Below are 26,557 nucleotides of genomic sequence, written 5' to 3' on the forward strand. Positions count from 1 at the left end.
GTTCATATTTTACCATATCTCACACGCACATGCACACATAATATACTTTTCTTGTGTTGAGCAAAGACACAGAAAGCATAGAAAAAGTACAACAAGTAGCCAACAAAATGTGTGTGTGTGTGTGTGTGTGTGTGTGTATTTGAGACAGGGTTTCACTCTATTACCCAGGCTGGAGTGCAGTGGTGCAATGACAGCTCACTGCAACCTCCCAGAATCAAGCAATCCTCCTACCTCAGCCTCCCAAGTAGCTGGGACTATAGGTGCACACCACACCTGGCTAATTCTTTATTTTTTGTAGAGACAGGGTCTCACTATGTGCCCAGGCTGGTCTTGAACTCCTGGACTCAAGTGATCCTCCCACATCAGCTGCCCGAAGTGCTGGGATTATAAGTATGAGCCACCACACCTGGCTGAGCATATATGTGTGTGTGTGTGTGTGTGTGTGTGTGTGTGTGTATGTGTGTGTGTGTGTGTGTTCTGAGACCGAGTCTTGCTCTGTCACCCAGGCTGGAGTGCAATGGCGCAATCTCAGCTCACCACAACCTCCACCTCCTGGGTCCAAGGGATTCTCCTGCCTCAGCCTCCCGAGTAGCTGGGATTACAGGCATGTGCCACCACACCCGGCTAACTTTTGTATTTTTAGTAGAGAGTGGGTTTCACCATGTTGGCCAGGCTGGCCTCAAACTCCTGACCTCAGGTGATCCACCCACCTTGGCCTCCCAAATTGTTGGGATTACAGGTGTGAGCCACCAGGTCCAGCCAATATATATGTTTTTAAATTATTCTCAGCCAGCCACGGTGGCTCATGCCTGTAATCCCAGCACTTTGGGAGGCCGAGGTGGGCAGATCACCTGAGGTCAGGACTTTAAGACCAGCCTGACCAATGTAGAGAAACCCCGTCTCTACTGAAAATACAAAATTAGCTGGGCATGGTGGCACATGCCTGTAATCCTAGCTACTCGGGAGGCTGAGGCAGGAGAATCGCTTGAACCCGGGAGGCAGAGGTTGCAGTGAGCCGAGATCATGTCATTGCACTCCAGCCTGGGGAACAAGAGCAAAACTCCATCTCAAAAAAAAAGAAAAAAAAAGAAAAAAAAAGTCTTCTTAGTGCTTCAGCCTCTTAACAGATAAGAATTATATTAGGTCATTATTTAGGCATTAGTTTATTTAAACCTTATACAATGAGATTTCCTCCTCCCAAGAACAAAAAATAAAATAAAACATTATAACACACATTTGTCTCTTGCATTCCTGCCTTTTGAGTTAGGTGGTTAGAGCATTAAAAATAGGCTAAAATCCTGGTTCAGTTGAAGCTATAATAAAATCTTAGCTGGATAAAACACAGCCACAGGTTAAATGAAAGGATCGTGACTGAATAATACAGTGACAGTGACAACTTGACTGGAGTTCTATAATCATCCAGAATCTCGCCACCCAAAGTGTGGTCCAGAGACCAACAGCATCCACATCACCAAAATGCTAGTTAGAGATGCAGAACCTGGCCCCATCTGGGCCTAAAATACTGAATCATAACTGTATTTTAACCAGGTCTTGCATGCACATTCAGGCCTGAGAAGCCCAGCTCCTGGTGGTCAAATACCTACATTCTGTCCACTGGAAGTCTTACCCTTTTGGGTTAGCCAGGATACAGATTTAAAAAATGGAATTTTGATATTCTTGGCCGGGTGTGGTGGCTCAGGCCTGTAATCCCAGGACTTTGGGAGGCCGAGGCAGGCAGATCACGAGGTCAGGAGATGGAGACCATCCTGGCTAACACGGTGAAACCCCATCTCTACTAAAAATACAAAAAAATATTATCCAGGCGTGGTTGCGGGAGCCTGTAGTCCCAGCTACTTGGGAGGCTGAGGCAGGAGAATGGCGTGAACCCAGGAGGCGGAGCTTGCTGTGAGCCCAGATTGTGCCACTGCACTCCAGCCTGGGTGACAGAGCGAGACTGCATCTCAAAATAAATAAATAAATAAATAAATAAAAGTAATAAAAATAAAAATACAAAAATTAGGCAGACATGGTGGTGGGCACCTGTAATCCCAGCTACTTGGGAGGCTGAGGCAGGAGATCACTTGAACCTAGGAGGCAGAGGTTGCAGTGAGCTATCGTGCCACTGCACTCTAGCCTGGGCGACAGAGTGAGACTCTGTCTCAAAAAAAAAAAAGAAAAGTTTAACATTGACTAAGTAGTGTTTCCTTCCTGACCTTTTGGGTGGGTACTTGCTCCAGGAGGCAGAATCTTGCCAGAATCTTAGTAAGTCAGAGGCCACATCATCATCAGTGAATCAGTGTTCTGAGCAGGAATACCTCCTTGTTTCTTTGGCCTTTTGATTTCACACTTCTCTCCCTCTAGTTCTTACCCTGCCTGAGTCTGCTCAGACCGGAGAGGGCGGCAGCTGCAGATAAATTTCCTTTCTCCCATTCAACCCCGGATGTCCTCTGAGTCAGCAACAATATACTCACCACATACGACTATCTGGACTGTGTTGCTTTTCTTGACCACTTTGTCAATACCTGCAGTGCAGATATACGTCCCACTGTCCGACTTTGAGGCTATCTTGGTGAAATCTTGAGTCTGTGACACAATCGTATCTTCCTTCTGGATGGTGAAGTTGGCTGGAGGTGCTCCTGGGATGGAGCAGGACAGGTTCAGTCTTTCACCTTGGTCCAGATGTGTGAAGGAAGATTCCAGTTCGGGCTTGGAAAATAGTTCTGAAAAACAGTGAGTGGGAATGGAGCGAGATGTGTCTGGCCACCACCCTAAAGACCCTTCCTGGAGAGGCCCTTGGCTCAGGTGCTCTTGGCAGAACCAACTTCCAGCTTCCAGCAAAAAGTTTTCCTTTGCTTCTCATGTACCTAACGATCACCCCAGTAAGGAGCTAGGGTTCATTCTTTGCCTAGGATTCCAATGGCAGGTTTTCCTTTCTTGTTAATCCAATTTATTTCAATGACAAGGATTAGAAAAGTTTTGCAACTTGTGGCCAGGTGTGGTGGCTCACGCCTGTAATCCCAGCACTTTGGGAGGCAGAGGTGGGTGGATCACCTGAGGTCAGGAGTTGAGACTAGCCTGGGCAACACGGTGAAACCCCATCTCTACTAAAAATATAAAATTAGCCAGCATGGTGGTGGGCGCCTGTATTCCCAGATACTCGGGAGGCTGAGGCCAGAGAATCCCTTGAACACAGGAGACAGAGATTGCAGTGAGCCGAGATCGCTCCACTGCACTCCAGCCTGGGCAACAAGAATGAAACTCCTTAAGCTAGCAGAAGGCAAGAAATAACTAAAATCAGAGCAGAACTGAAGGAAATAGAGACACAAAAAACCCTTCAAAAAATTAATGAATCCAGGAGCTGGTTTTTTGAAAGGATCAACAAAATTGATAGACCGCTAGCAAGACTAGTAAAGAAAAAAAGAGAGAAGAATCAAATACACGCAATAAAAAATGATAAAGGGGATATCATCACCGATCCCACAGAAATACAAACTACCATCAGAGAATACTACAAACACCTCTACGCAAATAAACTAGAAAATCTAGGAGAAATGGATAAATTCCTTGACACATACACTCTCCCAAGACTAAACCAGGAAGAAGTTGAATCTCTGAATAGACCAATAACAGGATCTGAAATTGTGGCAATAATCAATAGCTTACCAACCAAAAAGAGTCCAGGACCAGAAGGATTCACAGCCGAATTCCACCAGAGGTACAAGGAGGAACTGGTACCATTCCTTCTGAAACTATTCCAGTCAATAGAAAAAGAGGGAATCCTCCCTCAGGATGATGAGGCCAGCATCATCCTGATACCAAAGCCAGGCAGAGATACAACCAAAAAAGAGAATTTTAGACCAATATCCTTGATAAACATTGATGCAAAAATCCTCAATAAAATACTGGCAAACCAAATCCAGCAGCACATCAAAAAGCTTATCCACCATGATCAAGTGGGCTTCATCCCTGGGATGCAAGGCTGGTTCAATATATGCAAATCAATAAATGTAATCCAGCATATAAACAGAACCAAAGACAAAAACCACGTGATTACCTCAATAGATGCAGAAAAGGCCTTTGACAAAATTCAACAACGCTTCATGCTAAAAACTCTCAATAAATTAGGTATTGATGGGACGTATCTCAAAATAATAAGAGCTATCTATGACAAACCCACAGCCAATATCATACTGAATGGGCAAAAACTGGAAGCATTCCCTTTGAAAACCGGCACAAGACAGGGATGCCCTCTCTCACCACTCTTATTCAACATAGTGTTGGAAGTTCTGGCCAGGGCAATTAGGCACGAGAAGGAAATAAAGGGTATTCAATTAGGAAAAGAGGAAGCCAAATTGTCGCTGTTTGCAGATGACATGATTGTATATCTAGAAAACCCCATTGTCTCAGCCCAAAATCTCCTTAAGCTGATAAGCAACTTCAGCAAAGTCTCAGGATACAAAATCAATGTACAAAAATCACAAGCATTCTTATACACCAATAACAGACAAACAGACAGCCAAATCATGAGTGAACTCCCATTCACAATTGCTTCAAAGAGAATAAAATACCTAGGAATCCAACTTACAAGGGACGTGAAGGACCTCTTCAAGGAAAACTACAAACCACTGCTCAATGAAATAAAAGAGGATACAAACAAATGGAAGAACATTCCATGGTCATGGGTAGGAAGAATAAATATCGTGAAAATGGCCATACTGCCCAAGGTAATTTATAGATTCAATGCCATCCCCATCAAGCTACCAATGACTTTCTTCACAGAATTGGAAAAAACTACTTTAAAGTTCATATGGAACCAAAAAAGAGCCCGCATCGCCAAGTCAATCCTAAGCCAAAAGAACAAAGCTGGAGGCATCACGCAACCTGACTTCAAACTATACTACAAGGCTACGGTAACCAAAACAGCATGGTACTGGTACCAAAACAGAGATATAGATCAATGGAACAGAACAGAGCCCTCAGGAATAACGCCGCATATCTACAACTATCTGATCTTTGACAAACATGAGAAAAACAAGCAATGGGGAAAGGATTCCCTATTTAATAAACGGTGCTAGGAAAACTGGCTAGCCATATGTAGAAAGCTGAAACTGGATCCCTTCCTTACACCTTATACAAAAATTAATTCAAGATGGATTAAAGACTTGAACATTAGACCTAAAACCATAAAAACCCTAGAAGAAAACCTAGGCATTACCATTCAGGACACAGGCATGGGCAAGGACTTCATGTCTAAAACACCAAAAGCAATGGCAACAAAAGGCAAAATTGACAAATGGGATCTAATTAAACTAAAGAGTTTCTGCACAGCAAAAGAAACTACCATCAGAGTGAACAGGCAACCTACAAAATGGGAGAAAATTTTCGCAACCTACTCATCTGACAAAGGGCTAATATCCAGAATCTACAATGAACTCAAACAAATTTACAAGAAAAAAACAAACAACCCCATCAAAAAGTGGGCGAAGGACATGAACAGACACTTCTCAAAAGAAGACATTTATGCAGCCAAAAAACACATGAAAAAATGCTCACCATCACTGGCCATCAGAGAAATGCAAATCAAAACCACAGTGAGATACCATCTCACACCAGTTAGAATGGCGATCATTAAAAAGTCAGGAAACAACAGGTGCTGGAGAGGATGTGTAGAAATAGGAACAGTTTTACACTGTTGGTGGGAGTGTAAACTAGTTCAACCATTGTGGAAGTCAGTGTGGCGATTCCTCAGGGATCTAGAACTAGAAATACCATTTGACCCAGCCATCCCATTACTGGGTATATACCCAAAGGACTATAAATCATGCTGCTATAAAGACACATGCACACATATGTTTATTGCGGCACTATTCACAATAGCAAAGACTTGGAACCAATCCAAATGTCCAACAATGATAGACCGGATTAAGAAAATGTGGCACATATACACTATGGAATACTATGCAGCCATGTCCTTTGTAGGGACATGGATGAAATTGGAAATCATCATTCTCAGTAAACTATGGCAAGGACAAAAAACCAAACACCGCATCTTCTCACTCATAGGTGGGAATTGAACAATGAGAACACATGGACACAGGAAGGGGAACATCACACTCTGGGGACTGTTGTGGGGTCAGGGGAGGGAGGAGGGATAGCATTAGGAGATATACCTAATGCTAAATGACGAGTTAATGGGTGCAGCACACCAGCATGGCACATGTATACATATGTAACTAACATGCACATTGTGCACATGTACCTTAAAACTTAAAGTATAATAATAATTTTAAAAAAGAGTGAAACTCCGTTTCAAAAAAAAAAAAAAAGAAACAAAAGAAAAGTTTTGCAGCTTGTAATGCAGCAAATAATGATTCATGCATTCACTCATGTATTTGTTCACTCACTCATTTCACCCCACAAGTATTTATTGAAGGTTCTCTCTGTGGCGGGCCCCTTGCTAGGCACTGAGAGATATCAGTGAATAAGAAACAGTCTCTGACTTCAAAGTGCTTACATTTAGTGGTTGATTCAGATGCATTATTTGTCACAGACCCCATAGGAAAAACACTGAACTGGCAGGGCGTGGTGGCTCACACCTGTGATCCCAGCATTTTGGGAGGCCGAGGTGGACGGATCACAATGTCAGGAGTTCAAGACAAGCCTGGCCAACATGGCAAAACCCCGTCTCTACTAAAAATACAAAAATTATCTAGGTGTGGTGGTGCATGCCTATAATCCCAGCTACTCGGGAGGCTGAGGCAGGAGAATCGCTTGAACCTGGGAGGCGGAGGTTGCAGTGAGCTGAGATCATGCCACTTCACTGCAGCCTGGGCAACAAGAGCAAAACTCCATCTCAAAAAAAAAAAAAAGAAAAGAAAAAAGACACTGAACCTAGCCTTGGGAATCATGGAGAGACCTGTTGGAGAAAGTTATCCAGGGAAAGTGTCTGAGACAGAATGTCTCAGTCCATTTGGGCTTCTACCACAAAATGCTGTAGACTGGTCTAGTTATGTCTATGAATTCTTCATAGGTAAAACCGGGTCTTAGGTAGCTCTTTGTCCCCAGTAAGTTGCCCAGCATACAGAAAATGCTCAATATGTGTTGAACTGGTACTTTTCTTTAACGAGATAATATAAATTGTATCAGTAAAAAAATACCATGAGCCATCAAAATATAAGTCATGATCAATACTTAACTAAATTGCTAGCACACACTATAGACCAGCAGGACCCAATGTATATGCCAATATACCAGTTGGGTAGTTGGTAGCCTACCTATGGTGCTGGAGACTGTTGCTGACACTGCACACTCAATGCTTGACACATAGGAGGCTTTTAGTAAATAACTGAACAAATGAATGAATGAACGTTATGAATACAGACACACGAGAACCCCTTCACCGTGCAACCAAGAAGTGCTGACTGTCTCTGTCCCCTGAAACATTGTCATCTAACACTCATTCCTTCATCCAACAAATATGTATTGAATTCCTCCTGTGTGCCGGGCACTGTTCTAGGTGTTAAGGATATAGCACTGAGCAAAATAATGTTCCTGTTCTCAGCGGCTTGCATTCTAGTGGCTGCATACACATAATAAACAAGAAAGGTAGAGTATATTTTTGGTGCTGAGTACTTTAGAGGGAACTAAAGCCAGGTAAGGAGGGTTAGGAGTCTGAGGGAACTTTCAAGTTCATGGATTTGAAAGCCAAACAGGCCTGAGGGTGACTCTTGTTCTACCCCCTTGGTAACCCTGTAATCCTTGGTTGAGTTACTAACCTCACAGTCTCAGTTTCCACATCCATAAAGTGGACATTCTTATGCCTATCTCCTTGAATTGTTATGAGCATAAAATGAAAATATATATAAACCTGGGCCAGCCCAGTGGCTCATGCCTATAATCCCAGCACTTTAGGAGGCCGAGGCAGGCAGATCACTTGAGGTCAGGAGTTTGAGACCAGCCTGGACAGCATGGTGAAACCCCATCTCTACTAAAAATACAAAAAGTTAGCAGGGCATGGTGGCGCACGCACCTGTAATCCCAGCTACTCGGGAGGCTGAGGCAGGAGAATTACTTGAACCTGGGAGGCAGAGGTTGTAGTGGGCCGAGATCGTGCCACTGCACTCCAGCCTGGGCAACAGAGTGAGACTTTGTCTCAAAAAAGAAAAAAAAAAAGAAAAGAAAATGTATATAAACCCATCATTCATGCAATGTTCAACAAAGGGTAATTGTCATTTCTTTTTTTTTTTTTTTTTTTTTGAGACAGAGTCTCACTCTGTGGCCCAGGCTGGAGTGCAGTGGCGCAATCTCAGCTCACTGCAGCCTCTGCCTCCCGGGTTCAAGAGATTCTTGTGCCTCAGCCTCCCGAGTAGGTGAGATTACAGGCATGATGACATGCCCAGCTAATTTTCATATTTTTAGTAGAGATGGGGTTTTATCATATTGGCCAGGCTGGTCTCGAACTCCCGGCCTCAAGTGATCTGCCTACCTTGGCCTCCCAAGTCCTGGGATTACAGACGTGAGCCACCATGCCCAGCCATGTTATCATTATTTTTGAGTTTACTAACGCTTTCTCATTTGTGGCCCTGTCATAGGACCCATGTCTGGGATCTAGCATAGTGCTTGTCACAGGGGATGGAGAAATATAACAGAGTAATGAAAACATTAACCAGTGTTCAGAGTCTTACTCTGTACAAATCTCTCAGCTCATGCTTACAGTATAGTTATCTCATTAATCATTATAGCAGTCCTAAAAGGTCATTATCACCATCTCACAGAGCTGCGGCACATTCAATAACTCACCCAAGGTCACAGAAGCAGTGAGCGGCAGGGTTGAGTTTTGGTGCCGGAGCCTGTACCCTCAACACGCACAGTAGACTGTTAACTCGCTCTGCAGTGGTTTCTTCCCACGAGCACCAAAGCCCCATCTGAGCACATTCATTCAGATAAGCAGGGGCAGGAAATGTATCAGCTCTCTTTGGCCATGCTGGATTGCAGCATGGTGGCCTCTTGAGCCCGCCATATGCCAACACCCTCCCGCAGCAGCAGCCCTACCTGTTATGTTGACGACGATGCTGCTGACCTTGGATATGCGGCTGGACTCCACTTTGCACGTGTAGTTGCCACTGTGCTCCACCATGGCCATGACTGAGTACACGGCCTTGTTGCCATGTCTGTTGTGGGCCACAATCGCCTTGTCCTTCTGAATTATGATTTCTGGAAACTCCTGGGCCAGGTGAGTCACTTGAATGGTGCACTTAATGTGGAGCTGAGCTCCTTCCATGATCATTCCGGTGGGGCTGATGTGGAACTTGGGTGTAGAGAAGGATTCTGCAAGAGAGGAAGACAACCTGGTTGGACTCAGGTGCAAACCTGGGCAAGAGGAGCCTCTTCTGCTCTTTTTGCTGCTTCCCCTTTTCAAACTTCTATTGTTCCTAACTAACTTTAAAAATTCAACCTTTCTTCTCTAGAACTTTTGCCTTGGCTGCTCTCATACTCCCTCCCTTCTCGCTCACTCTTGCATCTTCAGGCTTCTTCACTGCAATTATCTGGGTTTCTGAAGCTTCCCAAAGGCCAAACACCTTCTCTAGATCTCGCCTTCAGAGGACTTCAGAAATAACCACAGTATTTAGAAATGATCTTCCTCCTGCCCACTACGAGTTTTCTAGGCTATTCTCAGCACTTCATGGAAGCTTGGCATTTCAGCATGAAGATACTATAGCTTTCAAAAGTTCAGCTCTGTGAAACGTGCTGCTTCATGGAAATGCATATTTAAATAATCGCATGCCTCCAAAAAAGTGGCTTCTAGTCTTTTCTATTTCATTTTTTTAAATGCTGGCCATCACTCACTAAACTGATTTCATGACTCATGCAGTTTGAAAAACAATTTTGCCTGAGTGTGGGGCCTTACACCTGTAATCCTAACACTTAGGAAGCCCAGGAGTTCTAGAAATGCCTCTGGGCAACATAGTGAGACCCTATCTCTATTTAAAAAGAAAAATAGTTTTAATCAAGTATAGATCACATACCAACCAGGGCATAGGATCTTCAGGGAAGTAGGGATAGGTCCTAGGCTTTCATTTCCACTTACAACAAAAAAACAAGCCCAGGGCATAAACTGGAATATATACAGATTCCAACTGTGTAAAATATAGATTAGGGATATCTTTAAAATGCTAATAGTGAACTTAGAGTACTCTAATGCTTTAATATTCATTAGTGATTTTTAGCATTATAAAGTCAATTCATAATTAGAAGTTATCATAAAATAATAGCCTGCCTTCTCAAATAAAAGTAAAAAAGGGGAAGGCATCCTTTACATGCTTTAGGACTCTCAAATTTTAGGTCTTCTGGGGAACCTTAATAATAGCTGAAGAGTGTTTTTCTTTCACCCAAATCAACTCCAGATGCGCCAGATATTTAAATGCAGGGGGAAAAAAATGAAACCATAGCACAGGAATAGAAAACATGGGTGTGTTTTTTTCCTTTAATAATCTTGACATGCAGAAGACCTTTAAGTATGAATCACAAAACTGAGGCGCCATAAGGAAACAGAACAGGTAAATTTGACTAAATGAAGATTAAAAACTTCAGCATGGAAAACTTATCATAAAACTCAAAGAAGAATGACAAACTAGAGAAAATATGTGCATAATATCACTGACAAATAGCTAATCAATTTATTAAAGGCTCAGCTAGGGGCGGTGGCTCACGCCTGCAACTCCAGCACTTTGGGAGGCTGAGGCAGGAGAACTGCCTGAGCTAAGGAGTTTAAGACCAGCCTGGGAAACAATGGTGAGACCCTCCATCTCAAAAAACATATTATAAAATATTTTTTAAAATAAAATAAAGGGGTCAGGCACGGTGGTCCACACCTGTAATCCCAGCACTTTGAGAGGCCAAGATGGGTGGATCACGAGGTCAGGAGTTTAAGACCAGCCTGGCCAAGATGGTGAAACCCCGTCTCTACTAAAAATACAAAAATTAGCTGGGCATGGTGGCAGCCCCCTGTAATGCCAGCTACTCAGGAGGCTGAGGCAGGAGAATCACTTGAACCTGGTGGGTGGAGGTTGCAGTGAGCCGAGATCGCGCCACTGCACTCCAGCCTGGGCGACAGAGTGAGACTCCATCTCAAAAATAAATAAATAAATAAAAATAAAATAAAGGGCTTGAACAAATCCAACCAGGAACAATAAAAATGACTTTAGTCAAATTTACCTATCTTGTTTCTTTGTGGCACCGGAGTTTTGTGATTCACAATAAAAATGACAAGGCATATATGAATAGGCGGTTTACGGGAAAAAAATGTAATAGACGAATAAACAAACTCAACCTCACTAAAAACTAAAGAAATACAAATCACCACAATGATATATATCACTATACCTCAACTAGATTGTCAAAAATAATAAAACATTGAAATACTCTGTTAGGACCAGGAGCAGTGGCTCACGCCTGCAATCCTAGCACTTTGGGAGGCCGAGATGGGAGGATCACTTGAGGCCAGGAGTTCGAGAACAGCCTGGTCAACATAGCAAGACCCTAATCTCTATTTAAAAAAGAAAGAAAGAAAGAAAAACTTTGTTGGTAAGGATGTGGGAAAACAAACACTAGCATCACTACTGATGAAAATGTTCAACCATCTTGAAGAGCACTTTGGCAATATCTAGCACTTTGGCAACATCGATCCAGGCACAGTCAGCCAAACCTTTTATAAATTAAAGGAATTAGCTCTTTGTCAAAGGTACTATGCAAATATTTTCTCCAGTTTGTCATTTGTCTTTTTATTTTACGATAAGTTTTTCATACTGAAGTTTTTGTTGTTGTTTTGAGATGGAGTCTCACTCAGTCACCCAGGCTGGAATGCAGTGACACGGTGGCTCACTGCAACCTCCACCTCCCAGGTTCAAGTGATCCTCCTGCCTCAGCCTCCAGAGTAGCTGGGACTACAGGTGCCCACCACCACGCTTGGCTAATTTTTGTATTTTTAGTAAAGATGGGGTTTCACCATGCTGGCCAGGCTGGTCTCAAACTCCTGACTTCAGGTGATCCGCCTGCCTCAGCCTCCCAAAGTGCTGGGATTACAGATGTGAGCCACCATGCCTGGCCTCATGCTGAAGTTTTTAACTGAAAATGCACAGGCCAGGTGTGGCGGCCCATGCCTGTAATCCCAGCACTTTGGGAGGCTGAGGCAGGTGGATCACCTGAGATCGGGAGTCAAGACCAGCCTGACCAACATGGAGAAACCCCATCTCAACTAAAAATACAAAACTAGCCAGGCGTGGTGGCACATGCCTAATCCCAACTATTCGGGAGGCTGAGGCAGGAGAATCGCTTGAACTCGGGAGGCAGACATTGCGGTGAGCTGAGATTGCGCCACCGTACTCGAGCCTGGGCAACAAGAGTGAAACTCTGTCTCAAATAAATAAATAAATAAATAAATAAGAAAATGCACAAAACATCTGATTCAACAATTTGACTACTAAGAATTAACCATATAAATAATAATAGTAAAATAGTTGCCAAAGTACACAAGTTACAAGTACAAATATCTATACTGCAAGATTGTTGTAATAGCAAAAACTGAGAAAAATACCTAAATATCCATCAACAGAAGATGAGGTAAATCACTCAAGCCCAGGAGTTTGAGGGTTGCAGAGATGGCCCATCCCTACAGTCAAGTTCTGAGTTCTAAAATGAGATAGATCTATATTTCTTCATATGGACAAAAGTCCATAAGATTTTGTCTGGTTTTAAAAAAGCTGTAAAATAGTGTGATAGGTCCCCATCTTTTGTAAAAACAAAAGATTTTTTTCTGTGTGTGTGTGTGTGTGTGTGTGTGTGTGTGTGTGGCTGGGTGTGTGTATGATATATAAATATATGCAGAAAAAGTCTAGAGGATCATGTGTGGTTTTCTCTAAGTAGAGGCATTATAAATGATTGTCACTTTATATACATACTTTATATCCTGCTCTTTTGTCTGAAAATTCTACCCAGAGCACACATGATTTTATAATCAGATAATAGAACATACAGACACACATACACACAATGGGCAGGATAAAGTGGGATGCCAAAAGAAGGGGACCATTTATGACAAAATGTAAGTTTCCTATTTTGGAAATATTTGCAAATATCTACATGGGTGTGCCTTCCCCTGACTTCTCCCGGCTTGGCAAATGAGACCGGGTCCTGGGAGTGGCTGACTACCTGTCCTAGAGCCCTGTATGTCCTGGACACTCCCCAGCTTCCCTCTGCTGTTGCCTCCTTCTCTCCTAGGAGCATTTCCCAGGCCACCTCATTTGTTTGCTGTTTGTCCAACGCAAATCTACATTGAACAACAGGAGGCCAAGGCTGAGGACCTGGCCCCTCTTTCCTCCCGATCCCCTCCAAACCCAACTTCCTGGTGTCTGACCCTCGATGGCTTAAAGCAGTGGCTTCCAAACTACAGATCACATAATGCATCAGTGTAGTGCGTCATGGCCAGTGTTTAAAGACTGAAATAGGCTGGGCACGGTGGCTCACGCCTGTAATCCTAGCACTTTAGGAGGCCGTGGTGGGTAGATCATCTGAGGTTAGGAGTTTGAGACCAGCCTGGCCAACATGGTAAAACCCTGTCTATACTAAAAATACAAATTTAGCCAGGCATGGTGGCATGCCCCTGTAATCCCAGCTACCCAGGAGGCTGAGGCAGGAGAATCGCTTGAACCTGGGAGGCGGAGGTTGCAGTGAGCTGAAATCATGCCACTGCACTCCAGCTCAGGCAACAGAGCAAGACCCTGTCTCAAAAACACACACAAGGTTGGGGTGGTGGCTCACGCCTGTAATCCCAGCACTTTGGGAGGCCAAGGCGGGTGGATCGCCTGACGTCAGGAGTTTGAGACCAGCCTGGCCAACATGACGAAACCCCATCTCTACTAAAAATACAAAAATTAGTCAGGCGTGGTGCTGCATGCCTGTAATCCCAGCTACTCCGGAGGCTGAGGCATAAGAATTGCTTGAACCCGGGAGGCAGAGGCTGCACTGAGCCAAGATTGCACCACTGCACTCCAGCTTGAGCGACAGAGCGAGACTCTGTCTCAAAAAAAAAAAAAACCCAAAAACCAAGCCAAACAAACAAAAAGCATCATATATATTAAGAGTAAAGTGTTGTTGGTGAAACTCTTGTTTGAAAAATTGTATGCAATTTAACTGTATAACAGTCAAAAAAGCTTGAAAAATACTGGCTTAAAATGATTAAGAACAGGTCTTAAGTCCTGAGAACAGCAGCCCCTTCCCAGTTCTGAGTTCTTTCTCCCCATACCAAACCAGAAACCACAAAGAACGATGAAGAAGGGAGCATGACGCTGACCCGTCACGGTGACCAGTTCACTCTTGGTAGATTCTGAGGTCTGCATATGGATCCCAGAAATGATCCTAGCTTGACATCGGAAGAATAAAATGCGGTCCTGTTCCTCAACGGGGAATTCCAGTATCACAAAATTCTGGTCTCGAGAATTCTTCTCTCTTTTTAGCTTGACCATTTTTTCATTTAGTTCAAGTTTTTCAATTGTGAAGTGTATTGGGGCCTTTTCCTCTGGGACAGAACAGTTGACCCTCACGACCCCGCCTTGGATGGCCTCTTTCTTGTCCAGTGTCACCCTGGGACTGGGCACTCCTATGGGGAAAGAGAAAGTCTGTCAGTATCAGCCTGATTGAGAGACACAAGCCTCCCTCCGCTGAGTGACTGTAGTTGACCCATGAGAGGGCTCTTTTTTGTTCTCTGAACACCCAGTGCGACCTACCAGGTAATAAATGAACAGGTATGTGCCCAGCACAGTACTAGGCACTTTGAAAAATATAAAATCTGGAGGCTGAGGTGGGTGGATCTCTTGAGCCCAGGAGTTGGAGACCAGCCTGGGCAATACGGTGAAATGCTATCTCTACAAAAAAAAAATTAAAAATTAGCCAGGGGTAGTTAGTGGTGTGCACTGGTAGTCCCAGCTACTTGGGAGGCCAAGGTGGGAGAATCACTTGAGCCTAGGAGGTTGAGGCGGCAGTGAGCAGTGTTCCCACCACTGCACTCCAGCCTGGGCAACAGAGACCCTGTCTCAAAAAAGAGAAGAAAAGAAAGGAAAAAATATAAAATATGCTCAATGGGAGCTAAGCTATGAGGAAACAAAGGCATAAGAATGATACAGTGGACTTTGGGGACTCAGGGGAAAGAGTGGGAGGGAGCGAGGCATAAAAGACTACACACTGGGTACAGTGTACACTGCTCGGGTGATGGGTACACCAAAATCACCACTAAGGCCACACGAGGTGGCTCACATCTGTAATCTCAACAATTTGGGAGGCTGAGGCAGGTGGATCACCTGAGGTCAGGAGTTTGAGACCAGCCTGGCCAACATGGCGAAACCCCATCTCTATTAAAAATACAAAAAATTAGCTGGGCATGGTGGCAGGCACCTGTAATCCCAGCTACTTGGGAGGCTGAGGCAGGAGAATTGCTTGAACCCCGAAGGCAGAGGTTGCAGTGAGCTGAGATCACACCACTGCCCTCCAGCCTGGGCAACAGAGTGAGACTCTGTCTCAAAAAAAATAAAAAAAAAATTAATTAATTAATTAAAAAAATAAAATATGGTCAAGATGTACTTGGTGTTTTCAATGGTTTATAATCCTATTGGGAAGAGGACACAATCAGATTCCCAACAGATGATGCTTAGAGGGGAAAGGTAGCCAGTATTTGTCAGTGTCACTGTGATTGTTGTTACCCTTTATTGAATGCAGCCACAGGCTAGGACTGACTTTAATTTATTCCATGAACATTGACTGAATGCCTACTATGAGCCAGATTCATTGTTCAAGATATAAGAATAAACCAAACACCATCTCTGTCTTTACAATTTCACTATCCAGAAGAGCAGACAGATGTGTAAGAACGGATGGCAATACTGAGTGAAATAGAATATTTGTGGACCGGGCATGGTGGCTCACACCTGTAATCCTGACACTCTGGGAGGCCAAGGTGGGTAAATCCCTTGAAGTTAGGAGTTCGAGACCAGGCTGGCCAACATGGTAAAACCCCGTCTTTACTAAAAATACAAAAAATTAGCCAGGCACAGTGGCGCGTGCCTGTAATCCCAGTTTCTTGGGAGGCTGAGACAGGAGAATCGCTTGAACCCAGGAGACAGAGGTTGCAGTGAGCCAAGGTCGCGCCATTGCTCTTTAGCCTGGGTGACAGAGGAAGACTCTGTCTCAAAATAAATAAATACATTTCCATTTATTAGGAACTCACTAGGTGCTGGAAATTTTGCTAAGCACTCTACCCACATGACACTTTTAATCCTCTCAATAATTGCCTGAAATGGGTATCGTTGTTATCTTCCTTTTACTGGTGAGGATTTTGAAGTTTAGAGCTGTTAAGGGACTTGCCCAGATTGAAACCCAGGCAGAGTGACTGCAGAACGCAGTGTCTTAACACACCGCTGTGGCCTTTATACACACAAATACCATTGAATGTAGAGAGAGCATCAGAGCTGTACTGACTGGCACCCTGGGGTAGATCAATTTTGTTTTGGAAAGAGGAGACATCATTGAGTTGAGTCTTGAAGAAGAAATTTTAATTTATGAGACGAGATGAAGAAGCATTTTGGGAGGCCAAGGCAGGTGGATCACTTGAGGTCAGGAGTTCGAGACCAGCCTGACCAACACAGTGAAACCCCATCTCTACTAAAAATACAAAATTAGCCAGGTGTGGTGGCACACACCTGTAATCCCAATTACTTGGGAGGCTGAGGCAGGAGAATCGCTTGAACCTGGGAGGCAGAGGTTGCAGTGAGCTGAGATCACACCACTGCACTCCAGACTGGGTGACAGAGTGAGACTCCATCAAAGAAAGAAAGGAAGGAAGGAAGGAAGGAAGGAAGGAAGGAAGGAAGGAAGGGCCTGGCCTATTGGGAATATGTCTAGTGCTTACGTATTCAGGTAAGGAAAATGCCAGGCAGATGAATGAGAGGGTGATGGGTGGAGAGTTAAGTCCAGTGTCACTATTCATTCACAGCTGTTATTCACGCCACTGTGTGCTATGCTCCATCTGCTTGCCTGTGCTCAGTTCCAAGGACTCACCTTCCACCAACACCTGGTACTCTGCTGTGGTTTTCTCTTTGTTGTTCACAATCACAGTACATTTATATGTCCCTGAGTCATAGATCCGGACTTCAGGAATAAAATAACTCTCTGTGCTCTTCATGGAGGAGATGTTGTAAAACAGCACGTCATCCTTATAGAACAGCATCTGGTGCTGAGGCTTGACGTGAGAGGTGGTGCTGACATCCGCGAAGCACTGCAGGGTCAGGTTCTTCCCATTTTGCACCGTCCAGTCCGGCAGGCTCTTCATGTCGACACTGTTGATTGTGAAAGCTAAATGCAAAGGGAAGGAAGGCAGACATACCTGTTATCTCAGAAACAACATCATCCCGGTGACCTTCACCACATCAGATGTGGTCTTATCCCATCCTATGCAGTATTGAGTCCAGGGGTCCTACATGCCTACAGGGCCAGGCTGATAGTAACTGTGCACAGTGGCTCAAGCAGGAGGCAGTTGGTACTAAGCTGCAACTTTTCCCACCAAGGCAAAGGAACAGACTGTGATACAGATGTAGAGCTAGGTATGGTGGCTCACGCCTATAATCCCAGCACTTTGGGAGACCAAGGTGGGTGGATCACCTGAGGCCAGCAGTTAGAGACTGGCCTGGCCAACATGGTGAAACCCCCTCTCTACTAAAAATACAAAAATTAGCCAGGTTTGGCGGTGCAGGCCTGTAATCCCAGCTACTTGAGAGGCTGAGGCACAAGAATCACTTGAACCTGGGAAGCGGGGGTTGCAGTGAGGTGAGATCTCACCACTGCACTCCAGCCTGGGCGACAGAGTGAGACTGTCTCAAAAGACAAAAAAAAAAAGATATAGGCATTCTGTGAGCTGCCACATCTTGGCCCCTGGAGGGAGTACAGGATTCAAGCAGTCAAGTGTTCAAGTCCTAGCTCATCATTTACTGTGTGACCCTGGGCAGCTAGACTCTCTGGGCTCAGTTTCCTTACCTGTAGGATGGAGTAATCATATCTCATTAGGTCTTTGCAGGAAATGTACAGGAGAACAGCCAGAATGTCTCTTGTACAGTGCCTGATATATATTAAGTGCTTAATAAATGACTGCTACCTCCATTCTGAAACCAGATGGTCCTGCCCAGGCCCTCCTTCTCCACCCAGGCCTTACCAAATTAGCACAGTCCCAGCTGGCATTTTCTATCTGATGGGCTCTGAGGTTTCACCAGATGGTGAGGACTTGAAACCAGTTTTTAGCCTGCTACTTGCGTTTTCAGCCTCACTTGCTACCAAGAAGCAAAGACTACAGATTCCCCTCTGCCAACGACAGGAATCTCCGGTCAAGCCTCAAAACAGCCACAGCGCTCAGTCAGCTATCCAGTCTCTGCTAGGAACTAGGCTGTGGGTCAACTGGCCAATTGTGTCATTTCTGGCAAGTCCCCAGAACAGAATTGGCTTATATCCAGTAACCATAGGCTGTCAATAGAATTCAGCTAACTACAGATCACATATTGAGGCTCATTCACAGTAGCAGGCTGACGGAAGGGTGGATTGCTTAAAATTGGGTGCTCTCTAGCTATTGCTCTGTTTTTGTCAGTTGGTTGGTTGTGGGCAACTGCCCTGAAAATTTTCCAGGCTAGAAGATCCTGAACCATGCCCATGGGTCAGGACTTGTATCCAAACTTCAGAGCAGACCAGGGTGGACTGCTTTTTGGAGATCCTCTTGGCAATGCCTGTAGGTGCTTCTGCAGCCTACTTGTGGTCTTAGTTTTACCCCTTGACGTATTTCAAAGCACTCACTAGCTTTCCTGTGGTTGTCTTTTCCAAGCACATGAATCTGGGTTTAATCAGCACCATAAAATATTCACTCTCCAAATTCCTGTCAGAAAACAACTTCAAACATCTCATGTTCTATACATGGCTAAAAAAAATATGGATGAAGCTAGGTGCAGTGGCTCATGCCTGTAATCCCAGAATTTTGGGAGGCCGAGGCAGGAGGATCGCTTGAGCCCAGAAGTTCGAGACCAGCCTGGGCAACATGGCAAAACCCTGACTCTACAAAAATACAAAAGAATCAGCCGGGCATGGTGGCATGTGTCTGTAGTCCCAGCTACTCAGGAGGCTGAGGTGGGAGGATCACCTGAGCCTGGGAGGTCGAGGCTGAAGTGAGCCATGATCATGCCAGTGCACTCCAGCCTAGGTGACAGAGTGAGATCCTGTCTCAAAAAAAAAAAAAAAAAAGAAAGAAAAGAGGCCAGGCGCAGTGGCTCACGGCTGTAATCCCAGCACTTTGAGAGGCCAAGGTGGGTGAATCACCTGAGGTCAGGAGTTTGAGACCAGCCTGACCAACATGGTGAAATCCTGTCTCTACTAAAAATACAAAATTAGCCGGGTGTGGTGCATGCCTGTAATCCCAGCTACTTAGTAGGCTGAGGCAGGAGAATCGCTTGAGCCCGGGAGGCAGAGGTTGCAGTGAGCTGAGATCGCGCCATTGCACTCCAGCCTGGGCAACAAGAGCGAAACTCCATCTAAAAAAAATTAAATAAGTATAAAAAAAGAGAAAAAGTAATTGATCTGTAGGGGATTTGGAAAAAAATGTACTGAAAGTCCATGACCATAAAACCAGGTGTTTTTCCCAAATCCCTACACGTCCCCCCAGAAATTTCTACCATGCCCATTCTCAAGGAAGCTACCTATCCAGCATTTGGACCTGGGATTGAAAGTGACTATGTCTGGTATGCTTTCTTAGCCCCCCATCTATCTCCGTGAAGTATGAATAATGCAATCATGGAATTTTTTAAAATTTTTGAGTGAATGGAGCAGTCCAATGTTTAAAACTCTCAAAGACAGATGACATGATATGTAAAAACCTCAAAGAGTCTGCAGACAAATTATTAGAAATAAATGTGAGTTTAGAAAGGTGGCTGGATAAGGCCAGGAATGGCAGCTCACACCTGTAATCCCAGCACTGTGGGAGGCCAGGAGTTCGAGATCAGCCTGGCTAACATGGTGAAACCCCGTCTCTACCAAAAATACAAAAATTAGCCAGGCATTGTGGCATGCACCTGTAATCCCAGCTACTTGGGAGGCTGAGGCAGGGAATCACTTGAACCTGGGAGGCAGAGGTTGCAGTAAGTTGAGATCACAACACTGCACTGGGCGACAGAATAAGACTCTGTCTGCAAAAACACAAACAAACAAACGAAAAAGAAAGGTGGCCGGATATAAGATTAATATTTTACAAGTCAGCATAGTGGTCATCTCTGGAGGGAGGGGCTATGGGGTAGGGAGAAGCACAGATGCAAGCTATTAAATGGTCTTTTGGGATGTTGGTCTGGGATGTTGATGAGATATTGTCCCTAATTTCACAAAGTGTTCCAACAGCACCAGGAAACACTGTGTTTATGCTGAACAACTGATTCATTTCTATCTTGTGGATTCTGAGAATGTTCTAATGGACCTTGTTCCTCTTTTTGCTTTGATTGTTAACACACAGCAAAAATTTCACCTCTGCTTCTAGCAATCTTTGGGATGCGTTTGTGCTAAATGGGCCATAGCTTTATTTCCCTGCCTTTATTTTTCTCTCATCCTGATTTCCTCATTAATTGTATCTTGTTGAACAACAATACATAATTTTTATAAGTGGTCCCAAGTCATTTTTTTGGAATAAGAAAAAAGTTAGTTAGCTAGCTGGCCAGAGATACTGGCAGAACCTGTCCTTTCCCTCTCTTTTAACAAAGTTAGGCCTTTGTTGGGTAATTTAAAATTTAATCTTCAATTTTAAAACGAGTACTACAATTTGTGCCTGCTGCTATATTCTGAGCAATTAATTTAACAACAACAACGACAACAAAAATGGTGTCTGACCAGTCCATGAGATGAAACAAGGTGACGGTTTAAATTCAAGTCATTTCCCACAGCATTACTCTTTGGAACTCCCTTTTTTGTCTTTATGTGCAACTTACAAGCTCCTGATTTAAGAAGCCTGCTGGATGAGCTCTTGACACAAAACTTTCTTTGGACCAGCCGGGCATGGTGGTTTATGCCTGTAATCCCAGCATTTTGGGAGGCCGAGGCGGGTGGATCACTTGAGGTCAGGAGTTCAAGACCAGCCTGGCCAACATGGTGAAACCTCGTCTCTACTAAAAATACAAAATTAGCCGGGTGTGGTGGTGGGCGCCTGTAATCCCAGCTGCTTGGGAGACTGAGGCAGGAGAACTGCTTGAACCTGGGAGGCAGAGGTTGCAGTGAGCCAAGGTCATGCCATTGCACTCCAGCCTGGGAAATAAGAGCAAAACTCCATCTCAAAAAAGCCCTTTTTTTCTTTGGACCATATTAATTTCTCTGCACTCCTCAATTAATATAGTTCCCTCCCAACCACTCTCTTCCCTCTCAGAGACAGTTAGGTCTCCTTCCATTACCTCTTCAGTACTTCCTCCTTCATTTTAAGCTATGCTGTGTATTCCAGTGACTCAACCAGGAGATACTAAAGAGCAGAAATCAAGTGCACGGAGCCAGACCTGGGCCAAATCTCATCTCTGCTACTAACAAAGCTGTGTGACCTTTGGCAAGTCCCTAAATTTCTCTGAGCCTCAGTTTGCTTATCCATACAATAGGCACAAGGAATGTAAGTATAAATGAGAACCTGAGTTTAAGTACTTAAAGTAGAGTTCCTGGCACCTATAAAGTGCTTGAGAAATGTTAGCTAGATTCGTCCAGTTACAGAAATAAAGTCGACTCTTTTTTTATTTTTTAATTTTAATTTTTTAGAGATGGGGTCTTACTATGTTGTCCAGGCTATTCTTAAATGCCTGGCCTCAAGCAATCAGCCCGCCTCAGCCTCCCCAAGTGCTGGGATTACAGGCATGAGCTGAAAATCAACTATTCAGAGCTTTAAAGCTGTGTCTCCACTACATGTTTCTAGGGATTTTTTTTTTTTTTTCAAATAAAAACCATATTTAAGGCTGGGCGTGGTGGCTCATGCCTGTAATCCCAGAACTTTGGGAGGCTGAGCTGGGCAGATCACTTGAGGTCAGGAGTTCGAGACCAGCCTCCTGGCTAACATGGTGAAACCCCATCTCTATTAAAGATACAAAAACTAGCCAGGCGTGGTGGCAGTTGCCTGTAATCCCATCTACTCGGGAGGCTGAGGCAGAAGAATCACTTGAACCTGGGAGGTGGATATTGCAGTGAGCCGAGATTGCACCACTGCACTCCAGCCTGGGCAACAAAGATAGACTCCATCTCAAAAAAAATAAACAAAATAAAAAGCATATTAAACATTTTCAGGTTAATTTAAAGCGACTTCTCCAGCCTCCCAGTTTTGCTCACTCCACTGCGTGCTCTCCACACGAGTCATTCATCTGCTCTCCTGTTTACTGAACGAGCTGCCCATCCCTAGCTGGTTATGCCCTAGACCAGCAGACAGTGCTGGGTACAGAAGGGAGTCAGACATACCAGATGCAAACCCGTGATCCCACAGTGCTTAGCTGGGTGATCTCGGGAGTTATTTAACCTCTCTGGGCCACCACGTCTCTGCCTACAAAGTAGGAACATGAATACCTGCCTTCTCTGGTATCTTTAACCTAAACAGTGACTGCGCCAAAGTGGCTGAGGGCACAGAAGGGGCCGTGTATATATTGCCCAGTGCCTGGCCTCTGGTTGACATTCTCTGCCTTCTTCCTTAGCACCATTCATAGCAAACATTTAAGGGGGTTTTTCTGTGCCAAGCACTGTCCCCCATACTGGGGGTTCAGAGAACAGTGAGGCTGGCAGTGTCTGCCCTTGGAGAGCTCATTCTGCACTCCATAACTCTTCCTACTCTGGGCCTTCCAGCCTCAGCACAACCCTTGCGTGAGCCTCCCACTGACCAGTCCTAGTTCATTTGATTTTTATAAAAGCCCTCCCTCTTTAAAAAACAATTTTAAAGCAAATTTGGCTAACGCACCAAGCAGTGGTTTTTCCAGTAGGGATGGTACCCACTAGCATGGGGCCCGTCCACCATCTTGTTTTTCTAAGCAACTCTAACACACATTATCTGCTCAAATAAACAAACTCGGCCGGGTGTGGCGGCTCACACCTGTAATCCCAGCTCTTTGGGAGGCCTAGGTCGGTGGATCACCTGAGGTCAAGAGTTCGAGACCCGCTGGCCAACATGGTGAAACCTCGCCTTTACTAAAAATACAAAAATTAGCCGGGCATGGTAGCGGGCACCTGTCATCCCAGCTACTCAGGAGGCTGAGGCAGGAGAATCACTTGAATCCAAGAGGTAGAGGTTGCAGTGAGCCAAGATCGCATCATTGCACTCCAGCCTGAGCAATAGAGCAAAAACTCCATCTCAGAAAATAAATAAATTAACAATAAACGAACTCAATGGATGCACTGGCAGGAACACCACATTCCCATGGCTAGCTCGAACAGACAAGGGAGAAGAGAGGGCAGGATGGAAAAAAGAAAAGCATTTTATAAAATCTGTTGAGATATGAGTCTCAGCTCTTCATCTTAACACAAATATCATCGACAAAACAACAAAAACAGTGACCTAGTTTTTACCGCCACAACCACCACCACCTCCCTTGCTATAGAAGCCCTTCAAGATGCCCCCCCCCCCAATGATCCTTGCCCTCTGCTCATCACACTTACACGTGGTCACCTCCCACGTTAACATTAACCAACAAAATACTCCATCAGGTAATAAAAGACAATGCAGCTTTTATCCTGATCACTCTCTCTCCTGTCTGGGATCCCTCATTCTGGGGAATGCCAGCAGTCATAGCATAAGCAGCCCTGTGGAAGGTACCCAGGATGAGGAACTAAGGCCTCCAGCCCATAGCCACAGGAGTGAGCTTGGAAGCAGATTCCCCAGACTCAGTCAAGCCTTCAGATAACCGCAACCCTGACCAACAATTTATCTGCAATCTAATGAGACCCGGTGCCAGCACCACCCAACTCAGCCACTCCTGCATTCCCGACCCTCAGAAACTTCAGGATAATAAATCTGTGTTATCTTAAGCCAGTAAGTTTTAGGTAAATTGTTAAGCAGCAATAGGTAACAAATATACCACGCAACCAAACTTCAAAAGTCTCTGCCTGATTCTTGTTTTGATAATATGGAAAACATTATCGTCTTTCTAAATAAACCAGCCAAGCACAGCCAAACTGAATTACTGCCTGTAGGTCTCACTATTTACACAGAGTGACTGTTCACAACCTGGGGGACACAGCCCCTGGGAGGTGCATGGGTGGGTGTTAGGAGGCTCATCAACTACCTCCAATTGTGTGCAAATGTGTGCTTTTTCTGGAGAGAAGGCCCACAGATTTCCTTACTGAACCCAAAAAGTTTCAGGACTATTGTGATGAAGGGTGGGGCTGTGGGACAGCCTAAAGAGGTCAGATCTTTTCAACCCGGGGAGATGAAGGTTGACGGAGAAGGATCTAAATTTGGAAAGTCACCACGGAACAGCCAGTGACCACAGTGCCAAACCCCAACATGCTAAAAACAGTGGGACCTTGACCTCAAGGCCACTCATCAGTGGATGGTGGTGCTCCCTGGAAACTGCGGCACCATGAGTCAGCCAGCCCCCTGGCCCTCAACCTGGAAATGACTCAGAGAGAAAGTGGAGGGTGCAGGAGAAGGAGGGGCTGCCCACCCTCGTCAGGAAAATTACGGGGAGCCACGAAGCATAGAGTCCCTGATGAACTTCTGTGCTCATCAGAGAGCACGCTGAGCCATCTTCCTACCCGAATCTCAAGCATCTCCAAGTTCAGTTCAAGTTCCCATCCATGAGACATGTGTCGAGAACCTGTGCCAGGTGCTGGGCTGACAGAGTAAGTAAGAAATCATCCTTGCTGTCCCAAACAGCAAAGGTTGCTGGGGCCCACATAGCTGGACTCCAGTGATATCAGTAAGCACCAAGAGGAAGGGCTGCCCAGGAGAGGTCAAGGAGTCTGAAGGAAGTGACCACTGAACTGAGCCTGCCAGGCCAAGGACAGGCAGTGGGGTGCTCCAGGTAAGAGAACAGCGTGTCCCAGGACACGAGGGTGTGAGAAATCCGTGCCTTCTGGGCATGGCCCATTACAGAAACCAGAGTGTGGGGCTAGAGAGGCCAGGTGGCTGGGTCTGTGGTGCCAGAATGGAGGGCTGGCCTGCTGTGCTGACAAGCTGGGCCCTGTCCTGAGGGTGTCAGGAGGGGTGTGACAGCACCCAAGGCCAGTAAACAGCTTGGAAGTGGTTCAGGTGAAAGCTGATGAGGCCTGAGCTAGGCGGGTGCAGTGGGGATGAGGGAAGGATAGGCTGGGGATCTCCTGAGTGGACTCAACAGGACTTGTTTCTGGGGTGTTGAAAATGTTCTAGAATGAATCCCAGCACTTCGGGAGGCCAAGACAGGTGGATCACTTAAGGTCAGGAGTTTGAGAATAGCCTGGCCAACATGGCGAAACCTTGTCTCTACTAAAAATACAAAAATTAGCCGGGCATGGTGGTTCGTGCCTGTAATTGCAGCTACTCAGGAGGGTGAGGCAGGAGAATTGCTTGAATCTGGGAGGTGAAGGTTGCAGTGAGCTGAGATCCAACCACTGCACTCCAGCCTGGGCAACAAGAGTGAGACTCTGTCAAAAAAAAAAAAAAAAGAAAAAGAAAGAAAATGTTCTAGAATTAGACAATGGTGATGGTTGCACAACACCGTGAATGTACTAAATGTCATTAATAATAAATGTTATATTATTTGTATTTTACCACAATTTAAAAAAAGACTTTGTTTGATTGGATATGGGGTTGAAAGAATGGAAGATAAACTTCCTGGATTAGATTCCCAGGAGGATGTGTGTGCCACCAAACTAAAATAGAAAATGCCACACGCAGCTGGGTGTGGTGGCTCATATCTGTTATCCCAGCACTTTCGGAGGCCGAGGCAGGAGGATGGCTTCAGCCCAGGAGTTTGAGACCAGCCTGGGCAACAAAATGAGACCCCAGTCTCTACAAAAACAAACAAACAAACAGAAAAAGATAAGGAAGGAAGACAAAGTGATGGTGGTGCAGCTGCGTGTGAGGGGCCAGTAGGAGGACCGGGAGGAGACATCAAAGGTCAGCCTGTGTTAACTGGAGGCTCAGGGCAGAGGCCAGGGCTGGACTGTGAAGGTGGGAGGAGTGTGAACTTACGGGAGGAGGGGGGAATGTGGAGGTGTTGAGAGGGGAGCTGGTCTCCAGGGAGGATAAGACCAGGAGCCCGCAGAGACCAGGACAGGGTTCAGACTCCAGGAGAAGACAAAGTAAGTCCAAAGTCAGCCATGGGGGAGAAGGAGGAGGGTTTGTTAGAGAGTGAGGAGACAAAGCAGGGAAGAGGATGGAAAAGGTCAAGGAGCGAGGCTTTGGGGCACGATCAAAAGTCAAAGGCAGGAAAGGGGTACAGGGAGCCGAGGGCTGGAAGTGTCCGTTGCATTTGGCATCAGGTGGTCCTTGGTGACCCCTCAGCAAGAGGAG

The 26,557-nt window shown here is 45.1% G+C and overlaps 1 protein-coding gene across 8 annotated transcripts in view; it reads right to left on the reverse strand.

The window, feature by feature from the left end:
- PECAM1 (platelet and endothelial cell adhesion molecule 1) overlaps nucleotides 1–26,557 on the reverse strand; it is a 109,228-nt gene that overhangs the window by 38,219 nt on the left and 44,452 nt on the right. For all 8 annotated transcript variants that reach the window (XM_016932758.4, XM_016932756.4, XM_016932757.4 and 5 more), the window contains 4 exons: nucleotides 17,104–17,397; nucleotides 14,348–14,653; nucleotides 9,052–9,327; nucleotides 2,472–2,720 (listed from right to left, as the gene is read on the reverse strand). In XM_016932758.4, the coding sequence (XP_016788247.3) occupies nucleotides 2,472–2,720; nucleotides 9,052–9,327; nucleotides 14,348–14,653; nucleotides 17,104–17,397 (1,125 nt within the window). The remainder of the gene's footprint in view (nucleotides 1–2,471; nucleotides 2,721–9,051; nucleotides 9,328–14,347; nucleotides 14,654–17,103; nucleotides 17,398–26,557) is intronic.

This window comes from Pan troglodytes, chromosome 19, assembly GCF_028858775.2.
Source record: "Pan troglodytes isolate AG18354 chromosome 19, NHGRI_mPanTro3-v2.0_pri, whole genome shotgun sequence".
Classification (NCBI taxonomy): domain Eukaryota; kingdom Metazoa; phylum Chordata; class Mammalia; order Primates; family Hominidae; genus Pan; species Pan troglodytes.